The 26,179-nt window shown below is 43.8% G+C and overlaps 2 protein-coding genes across 4 annotated transcripts in view; one reads left to right on the forward strand and one right to left on the reverse strand.

Annotated features, from left to right (window-relative positions):
• The window catches only part of WDR19 (WD repeat domain 19), a 69,921-nt gene extending 53,231 nt beyond the window's left edge, over nt 1-16,690 (forward strand). Inside the window, exons 28-37 of the mRNA XM_054582054.1 lie at nt 585-653; nt 1,361-1,438; nt 2,710-2,806; nt 4,280-4,404; nt 6,927-7,008; nt 8,668-8,818; nt 10,452-10,575; nt 11,107-11,183; nt 11,510-11,634; nt 16,372-16,690. Of these exons, the coding sequence (XP_054438029.1) occupies nt 585-653; nt 1,361-1,438; nt 2,710-2,806; nt 4,280-4,404; nt 6,927-7,008; nt 8,668-8,818; nt 10,452-10,575; nt 11,107-11,183; nt 11,510-11,621 (915 nt within the window). The 3' untranslated portion in view covers nt 11,622-11,634; nt 16,372-16,690. The remainder of the gene's footprint in view (nt 1-584; nt 654-1,360; nt 1,439-2,709; nt 2,807-4,279; nt 4,405-6,926; nt 7,009-8,667; nt 8,819-10,451; nt 10,576-11,106; nt 11,184-11,509; nt 11,635-16,371) is intronic.
• Nucleotides 16,691-18,708: 2,018 nt separating this feature from the next.
• RFC1 (replication factor C subunit 1) overlaps nt 18,709-26,179 on the reverse strand; it is a 65,878-nt gene continuing 58,407 nt past the window's right edge. For all 3 annotated transcript variants that reach the window (XM_054582053.1, XM_054582051.1, XM_054582050.1), the window contains exons 22-25: nt 24,826-24,971; nt 21,800-22,013; nt 20,450-20,641; nt 18,709-19,332 (exon numbers count right to left, since the gene is read on the reverse strand). In XM_054582053.1, coding sequence (XP_054438028.1) covers nt 19,252-19,332; nt 20,450-20,641; nt 21,800-22,013; nt 24,826-24,971 — 633 coding nt within the window. In that variant the 3' untranslated portion in view covers nt 18,709-19,251. The remainder of the gene's footprint in view (nt 19,333-20,449; nt 20,642-21,799; nt 22,014-24,825; nt 24,972-26,179) is intronic.

Genomic DNA, 26,179 nt, shown 5'->3' on the forward strand with positions numbered 1-26,179 from the left:
TCACCTTTTCCCATCCCTGTCTTCCAACTGGATTCCTCTCTGCCCTCTCCCCACCTACCACAGTCTTTTAAGCTCTTATAACCTGAAATTTCTTCATAGGGTGTGGTGGTGTGAAGTTCAGAAGTTAGACAATTATCACTTAACATAATGCTTCCTTATATTATTATCACATCACACAGATTGCCCCAATTAGATTGTACATAGTACAAATAGAGACCATATCGTATCCTTCCTGGCCTTCCCCATGGCATCTAGCACAGCCTCATATACATAGTAGCAGGTGGTCTGTAAATATTTGTCGAATAAGTAAATGAACGAAAACAAATCTTCCCACTGAAAGAGGGCACATTTTTAATCTTCGTTTCATCAGAAATCAGAACTAGATTCTTCAGAGCATTAACTGGATACTTCTATTTTAAACTATATTCAGCCCTTTACGTATACATTTTAAGATCCAGCCCTGTGCCAGCCCCTAATTGAGAGGAAGATACTTTCACAAACTATGATTACTTTGTGTCAACTTTGTGTTTTTCAGTGTGGAAGCGATCCAAAGATTTTTAATTGCTATATAATTTTCATTTCAGGCACTTAAACACTTCCTAAAATGTCCAAGCTCAGAAGACAATGCAGCATTAGAAATGGCAATTGAAACTGTAAGTAAACTCTATAATGAAACTTTCAAGAAAGGCAATATTTTTTAAAACTTTTTGAAGAGATTTTCAAACATACACAAAAGTAGACCAAACTGTATAATACCCATTAGCTAACTTCAACAGCTATCAACACGGCCGGCCTTATTTTGTTCATACCCCTACCCTCTTTCCCTGTTATTTTAATCCTCACCCAAGGGTATGTTTTATTGCTTTTAGAGAAGAAGGGAGGGAGTGAGAGAGAAACATCAATCGATTACTTCCCATATGTGCCCTGACCAGGAATCGAACCTGCAACCCTTTGGTGTATGGGATGATGCTCCAACCAACTGAGCCCCCTGGCCAGGGCTCCCTGTGTTATTTTAAAACAAATCACAGATGTTATTCTCTACATGTCATAGTCATTTATCTTAAAAGTTTCTATTGAAACATCCAAGAAGTATGTTCTGTCTGTGTGTAAAAAAAAAAAAAAGTATAGTATTTAGATATAGCAACTTGAAAAAGCTGCAGTTGCTAAGGATAGATTTTTATGAATGGCGACTCTCCAAATGAAATGAAGAAAGACCCTGAGCTATGTTTCAGGCGCTTGACAATAGGAATTTTTGCATATTTTTAAGCTTCATTTCCTTAGCAGATTATTTGTTTTCTCCCCCTACCTTTTTTTTTTGGTTTAAGATTTTAATTTACTCCTGCTTTCTCTTCCTAAACAGGTTGGGCAAGCCAAAGATGAACTACTGACCAATCAGCTGATAGACCACCTCATGGGAGAGAGCGATGGCATGCCTAAGGTACTGACGTGTCTTCTTCACTTGGGTTTTTAAGTGTCTTAGGTAGATTTTACTTCATCTGCCTTGCTTTCCCCTGTTACGGCTTTTTCATCACGGGCTTATGAAATTCCCTCTGAATGTAGCCTCAGGTGAGCCAGGCAGACCCTGCACCTTTCTGGATATTGTGTGCGTTCTCTCTTTGAAATTAGCTTTGCTGCCTGTGAAATAGCCACGTCCCTTGAGGTAACAATCCTCACCGCCTGCCATTTTCTCATGGCTATTACAGAGTTTTATTTATTCCAGAACTATGAAAAATGATTATTAGAACCATGACTTAGCACTAATTCCTAAAAACCACTGTACTTTGTTCCTATTTCAAAAATGATGGTAATTAATAGATATCATATTTAGCATAAAAGTAACTCACTAGAAATATAAAGTAAAAATAAATTAGGAACCTATTTTCAAAATAAGCGCCTAGCCTGGAGTTGGCGCAGAAGTCAGGCTCCTCTCAGTCCCGGGGAGGGCAGGCTCCGCGCCTCGAAGGACGCTCCCTGGCCTTTGTCTTCCCTTTGCTTTGGAGTTCAAGGGCGTCTGTTTGTGAAGGAACCCAAGTCACAGGTTTGGAGAGGATCTCACACCTGGAGAGGATTGTAACAGTCCTGATCCCCAAATCTGTTACCTGTTTCTTAGAGATAACGACCCTTAGACCCAGGCAGGCCAAGCCCTCACTGTTCCAGACCACCTCACCTCCCCGACATCCGCTTTCTGGGATCATCAGGAAACAGCACCGAGTCTGTGGAATTGTCCAGAGTTAAGAAGAATAGAAACCGAAAATACCCAAAGGCCAAAGAAAATTTTATAGGCTGGAGAAATTTATATAGGTGTAAAAATTTTTTAAACTTTTAAGTTGCTACATTGTATAAGAATACATTTCCTTTTCAGGACAGGAGAGCAAGCTCTGCAGCGTAGGGTTAAGGGCACAGCCCGGGAGAGCTCCTGCTGTTTCGGGTTTTCGTCCATGGCCTTGTATACTTGTGCCTTCCTCCCAGGGAGGGTATGACTGTTGAAACGACCTCATATTTCTCAAGTACTTAGAATACTACCTGGCACATCTTGAACTCTAAATAAGTATTTGATAAACTAATTCTTTGTTCATACATTTCTTTAAAACAATGTCAGCCCTCAGTTACTGGAAAGCGAATGTGATTCTAACTGAAAAGCAGAATTGTAGGTGTTTCCCTCCCTCGCTAATGAAGAGGGTGATGTTTCTCCACTGGTTCGTGTGGCAGGACGCCAAGTACCTGTTCCGCCTGTACATGGCGCTGCGGCAGTACCGAGAGGCCGCCCGGACCGCGGTCATCATCGCCAGAGAAGAGCAGTCTGCAGGTGGGTCCCTAGTGCTCGTGGCTTTCTCCCCAAACCCTCCTCCGCCCAGGAAGAGCCGCCCGCGTCCACTCTAGGCTCGCTTCGGCCAAGAAGACTGGGGAGATGACCATTTCACTTTCAGAGAAGTAATACTTCACCGTCACTGGGGTACTGAGTAACCCCACGAGGCCTGCTCTTGTCGGGCGCTGTGTCCTCTACTCCTTCGGGGCCACACAGTTGCTGTCCCTGGACGATGACTTCTAACCTTCCAGCCTCCTGCACTCACACAGCACTGCCTTTCCATCCCGTGCATTTGGCCCTAACAATATGAAAGATGCGAGAGGACGGAAGATGGGGTATTACTATTGACCGGGCTCTTTCTAAGGTGCAGGGACTGCTTACAGAATCTCCCTAATGGTTGTGCCCACGGGTATGCTCTGCAAATATTGATTGAATAAGTCAGAGAATTTAGCATCTTCACTAATGTTTGCGAGCTGATTCTTTTAGAAGTTAGTAACTATGGAACATAGGTTTGGAAAATATGGAATTAAGTAAGTGATTGCTTTATCAAGCTTATGTTTAACACCTACTTCTGTCAGATACCTGTGAGGAGCTCAGGATTCAGAGAAATGAGCCACAGTTCCCCCCCTCAAGGAGTCACGATCTGACAGGACAGAAAGTTGGTTCACAGGGTGGTGGTACCAGAAGAGAAAGAAACACTAACGGGACACCAGGAAAGGGAGCCCACCTCATTCTGAGGGTTGGGGATGGGGCAAGTTGGAGGCTGGAGATGAGAGAAGGTGACAGACGCTTCAGCGGAGTGTTGGAAGGATGAGACGGCAGGAGGTGGAAGAGGGATGTGGGGAGAGGAAGAGCACGTGAGAGCACACATGCTCGAAGGAGGGAGGGCACCGCGGCCCTGACCAGGACTGAGCGCGGGGGCTGGGCAAGGATAGGGTAGGCACAGGCGGATCCTGAAGGGCGTAAGTCCTCTGCCGAGGAAGTGGCACTTGATCCCTGAGGCCTGGGAAGGGTTTTATGGAGGGGTGTGGCCCTGAGGTGTCGGGCGCAGGGTAAGGTTTGAGGCTTTCCCAGGAGCACTCACGTCAGACGGGAGGCAGATGACGCTCGGGGGGCATGCTGGGTAGTGCACTCCTGCAGCGAGGTGACAGGAAGCCGTGACGAGGGCCCCGGGGGAGAGGCTGGATTTGGGAAACTCAGAAGGTAGACCCAGAACTTGAGGGCCCCTTGGACTTTGGAGCCAGGCAGGTGCCCTGAGGAAGAGGGAGACGTCTAGGATGGCGCCACTATTTTCTTCCTGAGGCTCAATATTAGTGCCAGCAGTTACAACAGGAAATGCTACTGAGTTACTCTAGGTAAGAAATTATTAGAATACTGCTAATAGCCTAACTAAGCCATTTATAAAATGAGGGCCCATAAAAAGCCCTCCAAATCTGTCCTTTACAACAATGTCATTTTACCATTTTTTTCAAGGAAACTATCGGAATGCACATGACGTCCTCTTCAGTATGTATGCAGAGCTCAAGTCCCAGAAGATCAAAATTCCCTCGGAGATGGCCACCAACCTCATGATTCTGCACAGCTATATACTAGTCAAGGTGAGGCCCCTGAGTGACCTGGGATGTCACCCGCCAGGTGTGTACATCGCCTGCAGGGTCTCCTGTGGGCACCTCCCCACTGGAGTGGGGTGATCCCCTCAATCTCTACATTGGTAGGTGAGAAAAGCAAGATACAGAGTAATGATACAATAGGCTATCTTTTGTGTACAAAAAAGCAAAAAATAAGAATGAATATATACTCATTTCAAATAAAATTAGGAGTATTTATTTTTTTTAAAAAAACTAGCAGGAGTAGCTTCCTAAAGGAGACGAGGCGGGGAGCAGAGGAGGCAGGGCACCCAACCCTGCCGGGGTGGGAGGGGTGAGGCGGGGAGGAGGTGTCTGTGCGCATCTATTTTATGTCGTTTTCATTGTGACGTATATGACTATGTTAGCTGGCCAAAAAGAGATTTACTAAAAACATTTGTGTTTAACCCAAGCTTGCTAGTTTCTTCTAAGATAGTGGATTTTCTACAATTCCACCCATTTTTTGTAAAAAAAAAATGTGAGGTAGAACCAACATATAACATTACAGTGGTTTCAGGTGCACACCATAGCGACTCTGTCTGTACACACTGCGAGGTGGTCCCCACAGTAAGTCCAGTTACCCGCTGCCACCACGCAAAGTGCACTTTCAAGTCAGGCTGCTTTCACCTCTGCTCTACAATGTCATTAACTACAGTCACCACGTTATACGGACTCTAACTTCCCCATTTTTCCAAATTGTCACATATGTCAAAGTACATCTGCCCATGTTAATGCCGGTTTTCCAGCCGGGCCACAAGAGCTAATTTACCTTCGAAGGTGCCAGCATAGAGCTGTCACTTAGCAGATGGTCTAGACCCTGATTCCCGCCTGTAAGGGCACCGTTCGGCAGGGCTCTCTGCGCAGGTGGACGTGTTCTGTGTGTGTGCTGGGCGACATGGCAGCCGCCGGGCTGGCCGTGCGGCACCTGGAACACAGCCAGTGTAAGCGTAACTGATACGCTAGCTTTTTTTATTTTATATCATTTTAATTTTCAATTTGAAGTAGCCCCATGTGGCTAGTGGTGACGTTAGACCTCACAGATCTGCAACACATAAGGGAAACTTCTAAATGCCAACTCAACCCCCGGAGTACATCTCCCTCCAGAGCAACAGGGGTCCCCTCTCTCAGGCAGGAGGGAGACAAAGCGGGGGGAGGTCTTTCTCAGCCTCAGACACACGTGGCGGTGCCAGTGTCCTAGGGGCACCTAATCCAGCAAAATGGCCGTCTTTAGAGGTCAAGGGGGAGGGTAGAAACAGGTTGGTGGGAGAGGAGAAGCAAATATAAGGATGCCTCTAGGAGCCCCGCCAGGATCATGGCTTTCTACCACCGTTAGCCGGGGCTAGGGGTTCTTGGGTCCTTTTCTCGTCCTCTGGCCCCAGGAGCTGGCCAGCCCCCTCCATCACACCAGCTACACTCCCCTCCCCCTCAAGCGCACCCTTGGGACCTCCCCCTCTGCTCTCATCTCTGCAAGCACCAAGCATTTTCAAGGTTTTCTAGGATTTTTAGCTGCTCGTGATATTAAAAGGAAACTAACAGGCCCTATTAAGAACAAATTGATGCAAAAATGTCACAGGCGCCTTGGACCGAAAAAGACTGGAGTCATCCACATTTCAGGGGAAATTGAGACTCAGCTTCGGCAGATGCTTCCTCCCCGGAGCCGGGACAGGGAGTGTGGCCGAAGGACAGCCCGGGACCTTTGGGTGTGGACGGCTGAGCTGGGCAATCTGAGGCCCATGAAGTCAGCAGAGGGCGAGGGAGGACAAGCAGCCAGGGCTTCCCTTCCCTGCTTTAGATTCAGTTACTACTTATTACCGTGTTGCAGTGCTCACTCAGTAAATTACATTTGCTCAGACCCGATGCCTGAGTCGTTCCATACTCACCCTTCGCATTCTGACCAAACGTCGTCAGTCCTGACTCCCAGTCTCCCTCCCCACTGCCCCGCCCTGTGGGTAACCTCCTCTCACCTGATGACTGCAGGGGCCTCAGGGCCTGGCCGTCAATTCTCCAGCCTCATCGCAGCCTTGAGTGCGCCCCCTCCTTGCATCACAGACCCCACTTGTACTTACCTAATCTCAGGTGCCCCCGGCCATCGTGGCCCTTTGCCTTACGGCAGACAGTGCCCTCTTCCTTTAACAACTCACCCTCTCTCTGCCTCACTAACAGCTTTCAGGTCTCACGACAACTTGGGGAAATGGGTATTGTTAGTCCCTGATTACTGGCCAGTAAGAGATGGGTCAGGGGTTTGAACTCATGTCACGTGGTGGGACTCACAGTAAAGAGTGGAGTGTAGAGTAGGAGTGAGGCCGGTGAGGCCATGGGGCCGCGGGAGCTGCTGGGAGGCGCGAAGTCCTGGGGTATTAGCCAAGTGAGTCTGCAAGGATCTCAGGACCCCATTCAGGGTCTCAGTCAAAGAGTTGTTTATTCGGAGGAATAAAGCATGGATTAGGGTTAATCAAAGTATCTAAGAAGAGTGTACAATATGTTATTTATTTCAGATTCATGTTAAAAATGGAGATCATATGAAAGGGGCCCGTTTGCTTATTCGGGTGTCGAACAACATCAGCAAATTTCCGTCACGTAAGTCCTGGGCAGAGCCTGTTGTCCGCATTTCTGTGTTAGTGCAGCGTTCTGCGTGGTGAGACCTGTACTCACCAACTCTGCCGGCCGCTGCTCTCTGCGCACGTGAACTCATCCGTCAGTCCTCACAGCAACCTCATGAAGGGTGTAACGGGTTAGGAACCTCACTAGGACTCACACAGCTCACCATACAGTAGTGCTAAAGGCTAAGATTTGTCACAGAGACAAGACACAAAGGAAAACTGGCAGAAGGAAAAAACGCACAGTCGCAGCCTGGGGAACAGGCGCGAGCTTCAGGGTCCCGCCACGTGCAGTCACACAGGGCACACTAAGACCTCCAGGAGCGAGGTGTGTGGCAACACATGTAAAAAGGTGACTCAGTGCCCAGGGTCGTTCTGGGGGCTGGTCACACAGGTACCCCCTGCTTGGCACGTACCAGAATTTCCAGACTCCCAGAAAGCAGGCATTCAGCACAAACTACATCGTTTGTAGGAAGAGTTTCGGCACGGGAGCCACTCCTATCAGTTCTGGAATGGCAGGCACGCCTCTCGAAGTCCTGCGTTCCCAGATGCCGGCCCAGGGCCAGCCTTTCGAGCAGGGCTTTCTAAGGATGACGGTCTCAAAACTGCACACATGGGCACTATTACTATTTTCCCTGTTTTACAGATATGCAAACTAGGGCAAAAGCAGCAAAGTAACTCTTGCCCAAGATTACACTGTCAGCCAGTAAGTCTGCAGGCCGTTACCTCTGAAAAAGGGTCCCATTATTCTAAAAGACATAGCATTACAACATTCTTCAGTGAATAGATTTTGTCACTTTCTGTAACGTAGGTCAACAAACTTTCTCTCCAGGGTCAGATGTTAAATGTTCAGGGCTCTGTGGGCCATATGTCTGTCGCAACTATTCACCTCTGCTGTTTTGGCTTGAAGCACTCATAAACAAATGAGCGTGGCTGTGTTCCAACAGAAGGTTTTTGCGGGGGGAGGAGGAACACTGAAATTTGAACCTCATATTTTTTACAAAATATTCTTTTGATTTTTTTTCAACTCTTTAAAAACACAAAAGCCATTCTGAGCTCATGGGCAACACAAAAACAGAGGGCCAGGTTTGGCCCACAGGCCATAGCTCACCAGCGCCTGTTCTCCACATGAGTTCTTTCTTGTTACGTGAAAAAGACTTAAAAATAATCGCTCACCGTGCTGACACATGGTGTGAAAGGGCGGCACTCGTAACTGCTGGTGGGAGTGAATACTGGTGTGGCCTTTCTAGAGAGCAGTTTAGCAACTTGTGCTAAGAGTATTTTTTTTTTAAGGTCATGTTCTTTGGGCCAGTAATTCTACTTCTAGGTATCTGTCCTGAAGAAATAGGTACATGCAGAGAGGTTGGTATGTAAAGACCGACCTCCCTCACCCATTCCCCAGCAGCCCTGTCAGGTGCAAAGATGCGTGTCAGAGGTGTGGGAGGGTACACGCAAAGCGACCTCAAGGGAGTGCAGGCCCCAGCGGCACAAGGCAGAACGGGGCAATCAGGGGAAAGGCGTTTTGATGAGCAGTTAGCCTGACTGCTCCTCATTAAACGGGCATCGGTTCTTTGCCAGGGCCGGAGTGATGCCAGTAGAGGCATTGTGCTTTCTGCCCTCCCGCCCACTTCTATTACAGACATTGTGCCAATCCTGACGTCAACTGTCATCGAGTGTCACAGAGCAGGCCTGAAGAACTCGGCTTTCAGCTTTGCAGCGATGTTGATGAGACCCGAGTACCGCAACAAAATAGATGTCAAATACAAAAAGAAGATCGAGGCGATGGTCAGGTAGGCAGGGACAGCGATTTCCCTGACTGGTCACGGTTCACGAATGCATTCTTCAGAATGTAGCTGCTAATGTGCAGGCTCAGAAAATGGCTGGAGGTAGCCGTTGGGATTGTATTCAGCTACTGGCAGCAGCAAACCCAACATGGCTTGAACAAGTCGGGATTTATGTGACTCATGTACAAGGTGTTGCAGCCCAGGGCTAGTGCCCTGGGTCCTGATGCCTCTAAGGGCAGCAGAGGCCTCTGTCATCCAGCTTGGCCCTCCGGCCACAGACGCTTCCTCCTCGTGGCTGCACAGTTCTGGTCGTCTGCCACAACTGCAGACCTCCCATTCCCACTCAAGCAGGAAGAGGAGGGAAATTAAAAGATGAAAAGTTCTTTGCCTTTTAGAAGGGACACCACCCCTAGAAATCCATCTATGTCTCATTGGCCAGCATCTGCCACACGGCCACCTTTAGCTGCAAAGTGGACTGTTGAGTAAAAACTGAGTTTGGTTGGCAAGAATGGCTGTTAGGTGGGCAGCAGTGTCTGCCACAGAGGGACAAATAGTGACTATTTCTCAGTGTAAGAAACTTGGTAATTAGCCTATTGCCAGATGAGACTTCACTCCAAACCCTGTGTAGGTCCAAAGGCACATAAGGCACATCCTCACGTCACAAAGCAGCAAGCAGCCTGGTTTTCCAAAGAAACGCTAGGGAAAAGTAGCACTTGTTTTTACAGAAGGAAAAATTAATCACAATCACATAGTCATTCCATACTACCACTTGTTCAAGGAAGTAATGACACTTGGGGCGCCTGTTCGATGCATGATGACCAGAGGACCCCGGTTTACCTGAATGTTGGCCACCTCAGCCGAGGGAGTTGGCGACACCGGCAATCGCGGATGGAAGCAATGCCACTTTACTGTTGGCTGGGCTCGGGGCTAATCCTCGCGGCAGAGAACTCTAAGCGTGCTCTCTGGAATGCCCCCTTTTCCAGACTGACCCACCATACCTGCCCGCATGCAGAGTGAGGCGGGCAGCTGATGCTAGAGCACATTTACCCGACAGCTAGGCGCTAGCTGGGAGGGAGCGAGGTATTCTTTCCCCATGCGAGATGCTCTAGAGCTATGAGGTCTAATACAGTATCTGGTAGCTACATGTCTCTATTTAAATGAATTAAAATTAAATGTAAAATTTAGTCCCTCTCACTACCCATATTTCAAGAGCTCAAAGGCATCATGTGGCTCATGGTTTGGCTACTGCATTGGACAACACAAAATTAGAACATGGCCATTGTCACAGAACATTCTACTGGACAGAAGGGCAAGACAGAGGTGGGAACAAACTCACCACTCCAGCGGCACAGGAAGAGATAGCAGGACCCACCCACGTTTTCTGCCATTTAACGTGCCCTGAACTCCAACTCCCAAAAATGGCCCATGTAATACTGCAATCTGACCAATCCCAACAGTTCTCCCTCTTCCTGGGGCTGGGGTGTGGGCTGATGGTGAGCTTGTATCTCTAGTCCCAGTGTCTAGGAAGAGGCAAGTGTGTTTCATGGTCCTAGTTTTCCAAATATGCCTTCTCTCTGCTACCCATACTACATGGGAAATGAAGTGGTGTTTTTAAGTGACATGTGATTGTTCCTCACAGGAGACCTGATACATCTGAGACAGAAGAGACCACCACCCCATGTCCATTCTGTCAGTTTCTTCTCCCGGAATTTGAACTCCTCTGTCCTGGATGTAAAAACAATATCCCATATTGCATTGCAACAGTAAGCTATCTTATAATAATTTCTTTCTTTGCATATCTATTTATAACCCATTTGAATACATGACGAGTGGCAGCATTTTTTCACTTCTGAAATCTCAATCCCTCAAATTTCCTGCAACTTTTAGCCTATCATTTTATGGTTAACAAAGTTGAAAGTTACATTCAGAGCATATAATAGTTTAAGTGAATATGTACTATGGGGTAATATAGCACACATTTGGGGATCAGGTGGTCCCAGCCTTAAATCCTTTTTCTGCCACTGACTGACTATATAACCTGTTGCAATTTGCTTTCCCTTGCAATTTAAATAATGATTTCTCAGAATTGAAGACTGTTCTTTTATACATGAATCTGATAAATACATTCTGGCATTAGTCCTTTTGATACCATCTTTTTCTAATCAATCACCACCTATATTAACTATCAATAAAAATAGAGGACTGGCTTTTAACTGTAATCCAGTTATTATAATTGAATGGTGGGGGGGTTTAAAAATAAAAATGAATTTTACTCTTAAATGCACTGCTTCCAGGGCCGACACATGTTGAAGGATGACTGGACAGTGTGTCCGCATTGTGACTTCCCCGCTCTGTACTCAGAATTTAAGATGTAAGTGAGCGTCATTCCACTAGGTCACAGATTTACCCAAACACAGGCCTTTCACTCCGCCACTCTTCATCTGAAATCTCCTTATTTGTTCATGTTCCTAAAGATCTCTACAGATTCTAATTGTCTTCTTAGAAGAACCTCCTATGACCTTTGAAAACATTGTCATTCAAGGGGATCTTGCAGGAAGCTGAATATTCCCAATTCTTAAATTGCATGAAGAGTACTAAAAGATGTAGACAGGAATAGTTGTTGGTCACATAAGAATAACCCAAAGGAAAGAAAATAGTATGTATTTAATCTATTCTGTGCTTCCCTTCCCCAAACAGCATGTTGAACACTGAAAGCACATGTCCTATGTGTTCAGAAAGATTAAACTTTGCTCAACTGAAAAAAATTCCAGACTGTACCCAGTACCTGCGGACAGAGGTGGAGCAGTAAGTGGGGTGTGCAGGTAAGTGCCGGCCCTCCACCCTCCTTCTTAGGCCTCCGGAGTCCACAGAGTCCGCACAGCCTCAACATGGTGCATTCACATTGGCTCCTTTCTGTGAATCATGTCACTTGTCAAATTTAATGCTAAAATACAGATTGTACAGTCTCCACAGTGACAAAGGTGGTTTGTCCAAGCTAGTTCCTAGCACCACAGACTCCAACTGGACTGTAACTTACCACTAAATGTTTGGTAGAATTTACCAGTGAAGCCTTTTTGTCCTAGACTTTTGTTTGTCAGGAGGTTTTTGATTACTGGTTCTCTCTCTCCACTAGTAACAGGCCCCCAAATTTTCTGTTTCTTCATGATTCTGTCTCGGTAGGTGGTATGTTTCTAGGAATTAATCCATTTCTTCTAAATTATCCAGTTTGTTGGCATATTTTCAAAGGAGTCTCTTTACAATCTTTTGTATTTGTTTTATCAGTTGTAATGTGTCTCCTTTCACTTCTGATTTTGAGTCCTATCTTTCTTGGCAAGTCTGGCTAAAGGTATGTCTATTTTATTTAGCAAAAAAACTGCTCTTAGTTTCATTGATCTTTTTTTAGTCTTTCAGTTATTTCTGTTGTGACCAATATTACCTTCTACTAACTTTGGACTTAGCTTTTTCTTCTTCTAGTTCCTTGAGGTCAAATTGGGTTGTTCAAGATCTTGTTTCTAAATGTAGGCATTTATCACTGATTTTTCCTTTAGAACTGCTTTTGCTATATACCATAAATTTGGGTATGTTGTATTTACATTTTCATCTCAAGTTATTTTTTTGATTTGGATTTCTTCTTTGACCCACTGGTTTCTTCAGTGACATTCTGTTGAGTCGTATTTGTGAATTTTCCAATTATCCATTCAGCCACTCTTTGTCTTTTGATCAGAGAATTTAGTCCATTTAAAGTAATTATTGAGAGATATGGACTTACTGCTATTTTGCTAATTGTCTTCTGGCTGTTTGGTCATTCATTTGTGCCTTTCTTCTCTTGCTCTCTCCCCTTATGATTTTTTTTTCTGTAGTGGTATCCTTACATTCCTTTATCTTTTGTGTTATCTACTACAGTTTTGCTTTGTGAATATTATGAGCCTTACATGAAACACCATGTAAGTCTTTTTTAATAAGAACCAAAGTTCAAATGCATTCTAAAGTTCTACATTTTTTACTCTCCACACATTTTTTCACAATTTACTTTTTTATCATGTGGTATATCTAATAATGTTATTGTAGTTAGTTATTTTTACTACTTTTGTCTTTTAGCTTTCATAGTAGATTTATAAGTGATTAACCCACCACCATTACATTAGGTTATTCTGAATTTATATATCATTGAGATTTACATTCTCATGTTTTCCTGTTATTAATTTGTGCCCTTTTAATATTAGCTATAAGAAGTCCTCTTTTTTTTCCCAATTGTCACCCAAGGGCATGCTTATTAATTTTAGAGAGAAGGTAAGGGAGCAGGGGAGAGGGAAACAAACATCAATGTGAGAGACATCAGTTAGTGGCTTTGTGCATGTGCCCCCAACTGGAGGCTGAAACCACAGCCTAGGGATATGCCCTGACCAGGAATCAAACCCGCAACCTTTCGCTGTACTGGATGATGCTCCAACCAACCAAGCCACACAGGCTGGGGCTTTTTTATTTTTTCTTAATCCTTACCAGAGGATATGATTAATTTAGTGATTTTAGAGAGGGGGAAGAAGGGGATAGAGACATTCATCAGTTGCCTCCCACATGCACCCCACCTAGAAATTGAACCCACAACCTAGGTATGTGCCCTAACCAGGAATTGAACCCTCAACCTGTTGGTGTATGGGACAACACTCCAACCGAGGCACCCAGCCAGGGCAAGAAGTCCTCTTACCATTTCTTGTAAGGCTGGTGATGAACTCCTTTAGCTTTTCTTTGTCTAGAAGACTCTTTTCCCCTTCAATGAAGTGTAGCTTTGCCAATTGGAGTATTTTTTGTTAGGTTTTTCCTTTCAGCACTTTGAATGTATCATGCTGCTTTTCTGGCCTGCAAAGTTTCTGCTGAAAATCTGCTAAGTCTTATGTAGCATCCCTGTTTTCCTTTTGCTGCTTTTAAGATTCTCTCCTTGCCTTTAATTATCTGGCAATTTAATCATAACCTGTCTCGGCGTGGTTCTCTTTTGGTTCCTGTTGTTTGGGACTCTGATTTCCTGGATCGGGATGTCTGTTCCTTCCCCAGGGCAGGCATTTCTCTTTTCTTTGGGACCCCTATAATGCAAATATTGGTCCCTTAGCTATAGTCAACTTTCTTTTTTGCTGCTCTGACTGGATGAGCTCCGCTGCCCCTAGTGTGCCGATGCCGCCTTCTGCTCCATCGAGTCTGCTGCTGGACCGTGCTCTTTTAATTTTCAGTTCAGCTATTGTATTCAAGTCTAATTTGTTTCGTACTTTATATATTTTGTTGAAATTCTCGCTTTGTTCACACATTGGTTTCCTGAACTGGTGAGCATCTTTATGACCATTAATTTGAACTTTTTATCAGTTAAATCACTTATCTTCACTTTAAGCTATTTTCCTGAGGTTTTATCCTGTTCTTTCATTTGAAACATATTTGTTTTCCTTTTCCTTGACTCTGTGTTGGTGTCTATGCCTTAGATGAAACGGCCACTCTCCCTGTCATGGAGTGCTCTCCCGTAGGGAACGGACCTTATCCAGCCCTGCCCCAGCTCCTGGCTGTCTCTCAAACCCTTCTGACTGTCTAAGTAGCCTTCTTTGTTGCAGCTCCCAGTGGCTGAGGGTATGCCAAGATCCCTCAGGACCTACACACAGCCTGACTGAAAGCCGGCCCGCAGGCCACAGCTATTAAGATAAGCACTTCTGACTGCTGCCTCTGTGTTGAGCCTGAGGGGGATGGCAGGTTAAGAACACTTTCTCTGTTTCAGTCCAGGGGGACCTGTGAGAGTAAACCCTGCCATTTTAAAGGGTGTACCCTGGAAAGCAGCAGCAAAAACCAGAGCACTAAATTTATGCACAAGCTCCTTTCTGGGAGATACCAGAGACCGTGGTCAGGGCAGAGGGAGAGTAGGAAGACGGTTCCTGCCGGCCTCCAGTGTCTGGGGAGTAATGTCGTTGGCTCCTAGATGTATGTGAAATTACAAGCCTGCTTCTTAGGCTGTCTTGTCTAGGCTAAGCCCGTAGGCCTCTTTCACAGAGACTGGCTGCATTTCGGTCTGCTGCATCAGTGCTGGGCCCTGGGGTTTTAGCCTCGGTGGGTTCCTGCAATCCCACGGGTTCTCTTGGATGCAAGAGCTACTGGCTTTCAAAGCTAGATGCTTTAGCGGCCCATTTCTTAGGTGGAAGTCATAAAGCTCGGCACACCGGCCCTGGCGCCCAAGCCCTTGGTTCCTCAGGGAGAAGCTGGGACCTGTGGGACAGCCTGCCAGGGGTGGGGTCTTGGGTAAGATTCTCTCAGCCTCTCCCATTTCAATGTGGTTTTCTCATTCACCACTTGACTAGATCCTGGATTTCTTTCAGCAGGAATTGTTCTGTATGTAGCCGTAGATTTGCTGTGTCTGTGTGAGAAAGTAGGTCTGAAGCCTCCATGCTGCCATCGTGACCCACAGTCTACCTTCACAGGCACCGGTTCGGCGGGTCTTCTATTCAGGGAGCCCTCACAAGGCTGCCATTGGCGGGAGGTGCTCTCTTACCTGAGGCTCAGTCTTCATCAAACCTATTGTTGGTAGAACTGTGTTCTTTCTGGTCAGAGGACTGAGGCCCCAGGCTCCTAGAGGCAGCCCTCAGTTTTCCTACATGGTGCTCCCCACAGCATGGAATTGGGCTGCTTCAAGTCCCGCGTGAGTGAGTCTTTTCCAAGCCTATAAAGTTCAAGGATTTGCATGAAGTTTATATGCAGATTTTGGAGCAGTTGCCTTTCCAGGATATTCTCCTTCAACTTTCAGTATTTCTGGCAGCCTCAAACTCCTCTGTGACTCTTCAAGCTAAAAAAGACTATGATTTCACTGGTTGAAATTTAGTCATTCCATGCCTGCAGGGCTTTGCCTGCAGGGGGAAAGCTGTACGAAGATCTTACCCAGTAGAGTTCTTTTCTTTCAAGGGTTGACACCTTTCCAGTTTCTACGTACTTTTCGTTGCTCTAGTTAGTTACAAACTGAGGACAAATATTACTTGTGGGAGGATTAATTTGCAACTGCCACTTGCAAAAGTAGAACCTTGTGTTTTTTAATAATCTACATAGACTCTCTGGAGTCTACACGTGCTTTAGACCATGGTATTGTACTACTTGTGGATATGCCTCAGGTATGATTATGCACAGCTTTTTGCAAGAGTCACTTTAAGTATTTTATTATACAATGAGTAGTGGTTGAAGCTTTTGTTCATTGACTCCTTTTAGACAAGGAATCCTCAAAAATCGTTTCGTGAAAGTTTTTTCTCTGCGGATTGCTGGGCGCTTACCTTGCATTTTCCCGTTCTTCCCTGTAAGAAGGCCACTGTCATCCCCACTTTATGGCAGAGGGTCAACAGCTTGACCACAGTTTGGGTCGGTGGCAAGGCCACGCCTGAGACGCAGTGCTGACCAGACTGAGGGTTTCTAACTTGCACGCAGTGATCCTGCTCCACCGTCCATAAATGAGCAAAAAAATGTCTTTAGTGGGCTGAGCGTTATTACTAAATGCTGGTTGTTACCTGAAACCTGTCTAAAGGCATGTGGGTTTATTTCGTTCTTTCTAGACATGACCCTGAGAAGATAGCATTTTATCACAGGAGGCTGTCTTTGTACCCTGTGGATTTAGAGATGGTCCTTCCTGGATGCAGAAGAAGAAACAAGGTGACCTTTCCAGGTTGCCACTCCCACCTTCCACAGAGTGACAAACGGTAACATGTAACGCTGTTTATTACACTTTGTATATTTCCTCTTCAAAGTCTTACATATCATATGCTCTGTACTGTTAATAGTATCCTATGACATAATTGTAAATATTCAGCTTTTTTGATAACTTTTATATTTTGAAATATGTCCTTTAAAATAAAACTGTTAAGTAGATATTTGTAATGTTTTTCTGGATTTGGAGACAGAAAGGTAACTTTGAAGCACTTAGTGCAGTTTGGGCCCTTACAAGTTTGAAATGAGAAATTTACACAAATCAAGACTATTCAGTAGAATCAGTCCTTAAATAAAAACACCAAAAATCACTAAAATCAAATATTTGAGAGAATGACATTATAAGCATATTGTCAGTATACAGTCCTGAGCTGTTTCTCTGCATACTATGGAATTCTTGTTGAAAATTAAATCATTTGACCGCCCGGAGACATACGTTATTCAGAATCTGCCCCAGAGTGGTCACGGCATTCATTCCCCTTATCACATACCACATGCATGTCAGACACAATATCCTTTTCCTACACCCTTCCTGGCCATCCGAGACCAATGTAACCAAAGTCTAAGCAGCTAACAGAAATGGGTAATGTAGCCTAACTCAGAATGTTCCAGATGATACGACTTTACAGCATGGCTGCCAGCATCCTGAGCACTACAGAGGAACCTGCGAGCCAAGGGGGTTCCTAGCATCCAAGTACCCACATGCATGACACCCTCAGCTTCTTCTCTTCCCCCGCAAAAGGCGAGCTAGAGAGTAGGCCAGAGGCCTTGGCCTTCCTAAGTGATCTAACACAAGTCATTATCAACAAACCCACCCAGAGTCTCCTTGTTTTTCCATTATCACTACAGGGGTGTTATAAAGGCATAGGAATAAGAGCTACAGGCTCTTGGGATCTGTGAGTGTTAAGTACATACAACAATGCTCCCTGTTCATGAACTGCCAAAATTTAACAAGATGAAGGATATAGTAGTTTGTTATACATTACCAAATGGCCAACATTCAATGCATCTCCAAAAAAGCACACAGTTTTAAGCTGCAAAAATGAAGTACGGCAGCTAGTCACTCCAATAAGTATTTATTGGTCACTCCTCTAAATACACAATCCCAGCACAGACCCCTCAGACTCACATCCAAACTGCTGCAGACCCACCAACTGCTACCCAGCATTAACCTCCGTCATACACCTCGTGGTCACAAAGAGACTTTGAAGAGGACTCAAACAGACCACTTCGTCATATTTTAAAGAGCAGATTTACAATCTCTAATTCCAAAAGTCATTTACCTTACACACAAATTATGCTAATCGTGTGTAGAGCACTTATCATTAAACTCATAATGAACAAGTAAAGGACACTATTCCTTGTTCTAACTGCAAGGACATTATGGGCCCTCTCCTGGGGAACACAGGGCCAAGTGCATCCCAAAGCAGAGGAGAGGTGAGCTCATGCTGCCCCCGGTCAGGGGAGGCCGTCATCCCTGAAGCAGAAGTTTCAAGCCAGGCCCGAGGGGAGGCGCAGGGCTCGATGGCCAAAGGCTGAAGGCAAACTTTTGTTCCCACAATGAACTTAATCTACATGAAAGACATTTTTTCACACAATAAATACACACTAAATGCTTGTCTCATCTTCCAAACAAGACTCTCAGTTCCTTAGAGGCAGGAATTATCCTGATTTTTTCTTCCTTTCAGCATATTCCCTCTGAACACTTACTGTCAAGATTAAAAAATAGCTAGACACCTAAATTCCAGGCTAGCACCACAGCCTGAGGGCCCCTCCACAAGTACAGGTAAAACCTAAAGTTCCAGCAGGGTTGGTGGAATCCACCCCAGGGCAGAGCCAGATCCCCCAGGGACTAAGGAAACAAAAGCCAGTGTTCATTCGGTCCAAAGCCAGAGTGAGACTGGGTCTCACCTGGCTGAGGCCCCCGGGGTTTGAACCCGATGGGCTCAGACCCTGGGAGGGTAAGAACTCCGAGCCATGCCTCTGCAGCCACCCACCCGCACCCTCTAGTAACAGTGAAGGGGCCTCACCATGAAATTCTCTCCACAGCAGAGACGGGATCCACACTCACGGCCGCGGTGAGGTTTGAAATTAAGAGCTCTAAGTCTTCAACTACCAAAGTCACATTTCCCACAACCGGTTGGTTAGTAGTAAAATTAACTTTTTTTATCCAATCATTTGCAAATTAATAAGGAAAGTCATGTACCAACATAATATTTTACTGTACAAGATCACAATCTTAAGAATTTGTACATGTGTCATATGGAACATTTTTATTCCCAATTTATATTCTGCAAGATACTTGGAAGTGTACGAAGAATACCCAGTTCTAGGTGGTGACTGTTTTGTATTATAATTTATTTACAAAATTTCACCACATAATAGTAACTACCTTTTTAAAAAATCAGCATTGGTCCTATAAAGGCCATTAGGATATATTGTTAAGCTTAGAAAAGTCACCTTAGTGCCACTGTTCCCGGGCATGGTGCAGCACAACCTAGTTAGGCTGACGGGGACAGCGGGAGGACCCGGGCAGTCCTAGCAACCTCTATAAGAGGTGTGTACATTAGCCTACTGGTTGCGTCATTCTCGCTGTGCCACCATTTACTCAGAATGGGACCATTCAGTTGCCCCATTCACTTTCCTTTGGAAAAACAAGGCATCCTCTAGACCAGCTGGACTGGTCAACAGGGTGAGTACAAAGTGACTGTCAGTAGTGAAAAATGGTTTCATTTCTTTGAACTTCTTCCTTTTCCTTTTCTGGACTCATCTTTTTCTGATTTTGAAGGCTTTGAAGATCTTGTCTTTTTCTGTTGGGAAGAAAAGATGCACAGAATAGTTAATAGCTGTGTTTATGAGTAAATGAAATAGGTTTACCTATATACTTTCAAGAAACAATTAAGCTAGTAGTAGCCTTTAAACGTTAGCAGTAAAAACTAAAAAGCTTTTTAGAATCAATAACTAAGATATGTTCCCCTTGTATGCAGTTTCTTGGATTTATAACAAAGGTATATTTAGGAAAGACAAAACAAACAAGACAATTTACAAACAGGGTAAAAGACTTTCCATTTCAGATTCGAGAGGCTAAATATGTTCAGTTTGAGGAGCGGTGGGGAGACCACCTCTTACGTGTACCTAAGACTAAAACAAGGGGGACAGCTACACTGGTGAAGGCCACTGTTCCCGCACATACCAAAGTGAGGGGCCCTGGCCAGGCAGCTCAGTGGATGAGAGCGTCATCCTGACGGGCCACGGCTGTGGGTGCTGTCCCTGCTGAGGGCACACAGAGGAACCAAACAGTGAATGCACAAGTGGGTGGAATAGCAAACTGATGCCCTACTTGCGCACTCTCTTTCTTCCTATCTCTCTCAAAAAAATCACTTTAAAAAAGTGACGGGCAAGAATGATACACTCACAAGAGAGAATACACGTTATAGTCCTTTGCCTCAGTCAATGGCAAAGAGGGGGCTGATACTGTAAATGATTCCAATCTGTCCTATCAGAAGATAAGGGTGCTTTGCTCTAAAAAACTCCTGTATGTAGTTCAATGGCTAGCTATAGCAAAACACAACAGAAGGTAGAAATGGTTTCACTGAAAATGCTTTTCTTGGTTGTGCTATGAACATGCATGTCTGTGCGTAAAGCACAAACCAATGATCAAGTAAATAATAATCATACTTTTTCTAACAGCGTATGTCCATCAGTATGATTTCTTGCTATTTGCTTCTTCCACTACTGTATGAAGCTGTTTATAAAAATGAAATCTATACCTTCTTTCACCCTCAACTCTGATAAACGTATTTTCACAGCTTTACTTACTAAATGAGCTCTGAGTAATTTCTGAAGACAAATTATACACCAGAAAAGATAAACTATTTTGAGGGGATATCACAGGTTTCTTTTCCTCTCTGTAGCTTAAAATACTACCTTGATCATAGCATCCGTTTCCATAGAGTCTTGATCTTTCTCATCAGATTGAGAGTCATCTTCATTTAACTCTTCACTGTATTCAGTATCCAGTGCTGGGCCTGTGCTGTGTCTGGGTGTCTTTACTGCCTGAATTGAGTATGGAGTAAGGTGGACTTCCTTATTGTAAGCTCTTGTAAAGGCTGCTTTCACCTAAAGAAAAGAAATAGAGGGAGTTTTTAAAAAAGTCTGAGTGCCAAGTAGTCCTTTTGAACTCTGTAGGCCTAAAGGCTTTGAAAGACCCTGAAAGCCCCTTCAAAATTGTTTGCAAAATATTTAATGCATATACATGTGAGTGTGAGTGTGAGTGTGTGTGTGTGTGTGTGTGTGTACAAGTATATATAAAAGCATTTTCTATGGAGAAGTTCCATATTTTTCATGATATTATTAATAGAGTCCATGACTCAAAAAGATAAGAGTCAGCATTTGGAAACTTTAAGGTAGACCAGGAAAAGTCACTTTAAGTCATCATTTTTACCATTCGATGTTCTGCAGTTCTACAAAGTGATAAGCAAAGTTAGTCAATAATCAATAAATCTAAAAAAAGTCTCACAATAGGGTACTAGTTAAAGCTGGCCTTTAACTACCACAAAATAACTTTACTAATAGTGGTTACTTCAATATACTAAATAACCTGAAAAGCCTTAACATCAAGCTTCTAATATTCTCAGGATTAGTTCATGAATTTGAACTGCAGAGTCTTGTGAGAAATTACCCATAACCATTACATCAGGTCAAAATACTGGGGAAGGTAGCCACAGAGAATGCCTTCTAAAACAGCATCAAGGAAACAGGCACAGAGTGAGGTATTGGATATTATGTAATCATGTTATGTCACTTTAGATTTTTCATACTCATTTTATAAAGGAAGTAGGGGATACAATGTTACACATAACAGACTGTCCAACTGGAACACTGAATCCACAGATTAGACAGGCTAAGCATAAAAATCCTCAGACAGCAAACATTTCTTTCTTTTCCTAACGCACTACCACCACCTGAGGTTACTTCACCTGGCTCATCTCACTCACCCTTATTCATAAGGAATATTCGTTCCTAAGCTTTTCACATCTTTCTTTTCCACTCAGCGTAAAGCAAAAATAAACATACGAACTGTAAAGTCAAATCCAGAAGTCTTTTCTTAATATTGTACTCAAATGGTGTATTTAGAAGCACAGGCCACAAGAAGCAAAAAGCACTGAAGGAAAAAAACTAAACCTTCTTAAAACCTGTTTACACATCTCTGAAGTACTCCCAGTACGAAACTGGTAATTACAAAGTGATGGAGAACCAGTGGGTTATACAGGTTACCTTGGAATCCAGCTTGGAGAAAGGACTAGGCTTGCCTCCCCAGCTGCTAATTTCCATGATATTCTCAAAGTCTTCTTTCATCAAATAATATGCATCCATAAGGGCAACAACATCCTGTATTCCTTCTACCCCATGTGAGGTCAAGGGCCGTACAAGTGCATCCCTTATATGTGACAGATAATCCATATTCACAGTCCTTTTGCTGGAGTAAGTTCTTAAATCAAAACAAAAGACACACACCTGTAGTCAATGGCAAACTACCACCAATTCATGCCACAGTGTGCATATCAACAGAGTTAATCACATGGAGTTCAATCACTTTTAATAATGCTCAATGGAATGCCTACTATTCAACAGTGGATGTGGAGAGAGCTTAGTGCTACCCGACCAGGGTGATGTATAGACACCAACATGCTCAAGGGGAATTTTCTATTTACCTGGATTAGAGAAAGCAAAACACAAATGAAGGTTCTGCTTCCATCCTACTCCTAAAGCCCCGGCAACAACAGTGTCTTTGTGCTCATACTTCTTGTAGCCAAAGGTTACCTCCTCCCAGTTCCAAATACTAAAAGCATCAGTGAAAGGCAGTGAGATTTCCTGCCTAAGGTGGGAAAATTAATGAGGGGTGGGAGGCACCTGTCCATCTCTGGGTTACAACATACAAAGTTCTATATGAAAATGCTTCCCTCAAATTTCCTAATGCTCTTACTCTTAAATTTTTAGTTCTAGAGCAGGGTTATCCCCAAATCTTTAACAAAAAAACAAACAAACCCCACACCCTGCAGAGAATGTCCCTGCAGAGTCACAGGGTGGCCCACACACTGGCCAGGGAAAGACTTAGGAAAACAGCCTCTAAGTGGTTGGAACTAGAATGATAGCATGAAATGACTGTTTTTCTTTCTCCTAAATGCTGTTGCTTAAAGACAGAAAACAGCTGAACAAAATAACGGTTCCAATGCCACCACCCTGACTCTTCCCGCTGCCTCCGCCTTCAAGCCAGGCAATTATAGTATGTTTGCTTTAAACAAGAGACCTCAAAAGCCGTTGGTTTCAGAGCCCACGTTAAAATCAGAAAGGAAGGATGATGAACAACACAGTGTACAGGTGATGTGTTGTAGAATTGTTCACCTGAAACCTGTATAATTTTGTTAATCAGTCACTCTAATAATTTTTTTTTTTAAAAAGGGAAGGGAAGAAAAGGAAAGGAAATGAAATGAAAAGTCCTTTTAAAAATTACCTATGGGTCCTGCTCCTGCCTTCAGGTAACTGAATGTCTAAATCACAAGAACACACATAGTTCTCCTACCAGAATTCTAGAACCTTGCCCCACACTGTTATTATTACCTAGGCAAGGAATTTAAACAACGCTGCTATTTTAAATTCACCCCTTTCCTCTGGAGTCCCTTATAATCAAACATACCAGTACTTGAAGACAGTATGAGTCCGTGAACCACAGTACCCAAGACAATCATGAAAGCTTTTCCAAAATTATTCTTGTAATCTGTTAAATAATTGATACCTTCTAGCAGAATCACGTAACATTAAATCTAGAAAAGTCTAAAGGTATTATCTAAATTAAGCATTCTTATCCTCAGAAATGTATTCCTTCCCCTAAAGTTATACTTGTACATTAGCCATTGGGGGCGGGGGGAATAAAGATCAAAGCTTTCAGATTCTCAAAGGCATCTATGAGAACCCAAAAAAGGTTAAGAGTAATAAAATCACACTTTCCCATTTTTCTTTCTTTCTTTTTTTTTTTTTTAAAGATTTTTACTTCTTTTTAGAGAGAAAGGAAGGGAGGTTAGAAAGAGGGAGAGAAACATCAATGTGTGGTTGCCTCTCGTATTTTCCCTACTGGGAGCCTGGCCCACAATCCAGGCATGTGCCCTGACTGGGAATCGAACCAGCGGCCCTTTCATCTGCACACTGGCGCTCAATCCACTAAGCCACACCAGCCAGGGCATCCATTTTTAAAGATAAAGAGAAGCCTGGCCTATAAAAGTTCAGTGACTTAATCAGCGTTTAAAAGTTAAATAGGAGCCTTTTAATTTACTTTAAAAGTTGAGAAACGCACTGCAGATGTCCTTGATAACGACAGTGTCCTGTATGTGGCTCCTTAAGAAACATTTGTTCAGCAATGCTATGTGCTAGATGAGTGAGCCTCAGTCCCCTCCACCGGAAACGCTCAGTCCAACAGGAGACATAAAAAAGGACAGCCACAGAACAACATGGAAGTCCAGCGCTCAAGATCTGCTCAAGCGCAGCAAGGGCAACAAAGGGGACACCCCTGGCCGATGGACGCATGACCCTTAAAAAGCAGTGGCAGGAAGCAGGAAGAAAGCTGGGAAGCAGGCTCGCAACTTGACCAGTGTGAACTATTGGGAAACAAGATCGTTCAAGTAGCTTTTCATGGTTAAAAATAAAATCCGTAAAGTTCACTTAATATTTGTATGGATGCACAGTTTCTAAGTTTCTAAACTTTAACAAAATTGTACTAAGTAACAAGAATTACGAACATCCTTAAACTTCTCCAAGCACACTGGTTTTCAATCACCTGAGTATCCATTTCCTCTTATAAACTAAACTGTATGCCCCAAACTAGGTCAGCTTACTACTAGGACAGGTAAAAACCAGTTCATTTATTTAAAACAGTTCTCTTTTCCAATTAAATTATTCTGAAGTGAAGATATTTTACATGCCTCCTAAAAATAGGCATGGTCACAGTAATAATAAATAATATCACTATCTCAGATATATACAGTTTTAAAATTTATCTTAGAGTTATGACATGTCTACCACCTGGCTTTACTCTTCCAAAGTATCCTTTTAAGTGATAAATATAAGTGTTATAATGATGACAGATAATAAAACGTAGTCTCACAAGATAAAAAGAACTTACTCAGGATGATTTATCTAGTTAGCAATAAAATCAAACTAAAATGTAAATCTTCTAACACTACCCTTACTGGGTAACGACTAAATCCACGACACTGATAAAATGCCAGAAACGGGGTAATACCACTTACCTGAGACTCATGTGCAGCGCGAGGTCCTGAACAAGACGGTCGTGTTTGCCTGTGGACGAGTGCTTACCCAGCCAGCTGGGAAAGGAGGGAAACTGGCTCAGGGACCCCCTCATCAACTCTCCGGGAAGGACGCTGGCATAAATGGCCTGAAAAGATCGAGGGCAGTCCACAGTTTAAATCCTGCACAACGTCACGTCCTTAGCAGCAGCTGGCTTCCAAGCAGTCCCTGGAAGACGAAGCCCCATTGTCCCCCCTACCTAATCCCAGGGCAACCAGGCCCTTTCCCTCTGTCTCTGATCTGTGGGTATGGGAACCCTGTCCCAGAGAAAACATCTCATTATGTAAGTGAACACCTGGGTCCAAAACACGTCTGGCCCTGACAGAGGTCATCGTGCCAACTCAGCGTCCTCAACCAACCGACCTCAACACAGCAGTTACCTTGTGGAGGCCGGAGTCACAGAAAAGACTCTGTTTCACAGCAGCATGACTGTATTTAAGTAACATAAGCTACTGACAATACAGGTGCAACAAAGCGTGCAAGGTCTAATCACTAGAGAATCAAGTAAACTGATGCTTGAGCAAAGCAGAAAAAGGTATCCTTGGATATCTCTATATTCAGGGTTTTCACTTTTTTGAAGGCTGGACTTATACATAAATTTTGTATCCTGCCTTCTTCTAATAATTAAGTTTTTCATATCAGTTAATCTTTGAAAATAATTTTAAAGGTGGCATAGTATTCTAATCAAGAGAATTTACCATAATTCATCATTCTCCTGTTGCTGGACATGGAGATTTTTGTCCCATTTTTTGCCATGGTAACTAATTTTGTACATAGGGAATATTTTTGTACATTAAGCTTGTTCTGTTTTTAAAATTATTTAAGATAGCCCTGGCTGGTGTGGCTCAGTGGATTGAGTACTGGCCTACAATACAAAAGGTCACCAGTTCAATTCCTGGTTCAATTTCCAGTTCGACTCCCGGTCCGACTCTCAGTCGGGGCACATGCCTGGACGGCCGGCCGGGACCCCAACTAGGGGTGCACGAGAGGCAACCAACTGATGTTTCTCTTGCACATTGATGTTTCTCTCCCTCTCTGTCCCCCTCGCTCCCTGTCTCTCTAAAAATAAATAAAAATAAAATAATTTAAGATAAATTCTCAAAAGCACAATTAGTTTAAAAAATGAACACTTTTAAAACATGAGAAAGAATTCTTTATATCCCGAGCGAGTGTTTGTTTTTGTTTTTTTCCAAATAATGTGTGGGTAGGAATAAGAGAGGAGTAGGCCACCAGAAGTCCCTTGTTTATTATTCAGGCCAATAACACTGTATAAATACATAAAACTCAAGAACAAAT

This window comes from Pteronotus mesoamericanus, unplaced genomic scaffold, assembly GCF_021234165.1.
Source record: "Pteronotus mesoamericanus isolate MK-2021 breed Mesoamerican mustached bat unplaced genomic scaffold, CSHL_Meso_final contig_68, whole genome shotgun sequence".
Taxonomy (NCBI): Eukaryota; Metazoa; Chordata; class Mammalia; order Chiroptera; family Mormoopidae; genus Pteronotus; species Pteronotus mesoamericanus.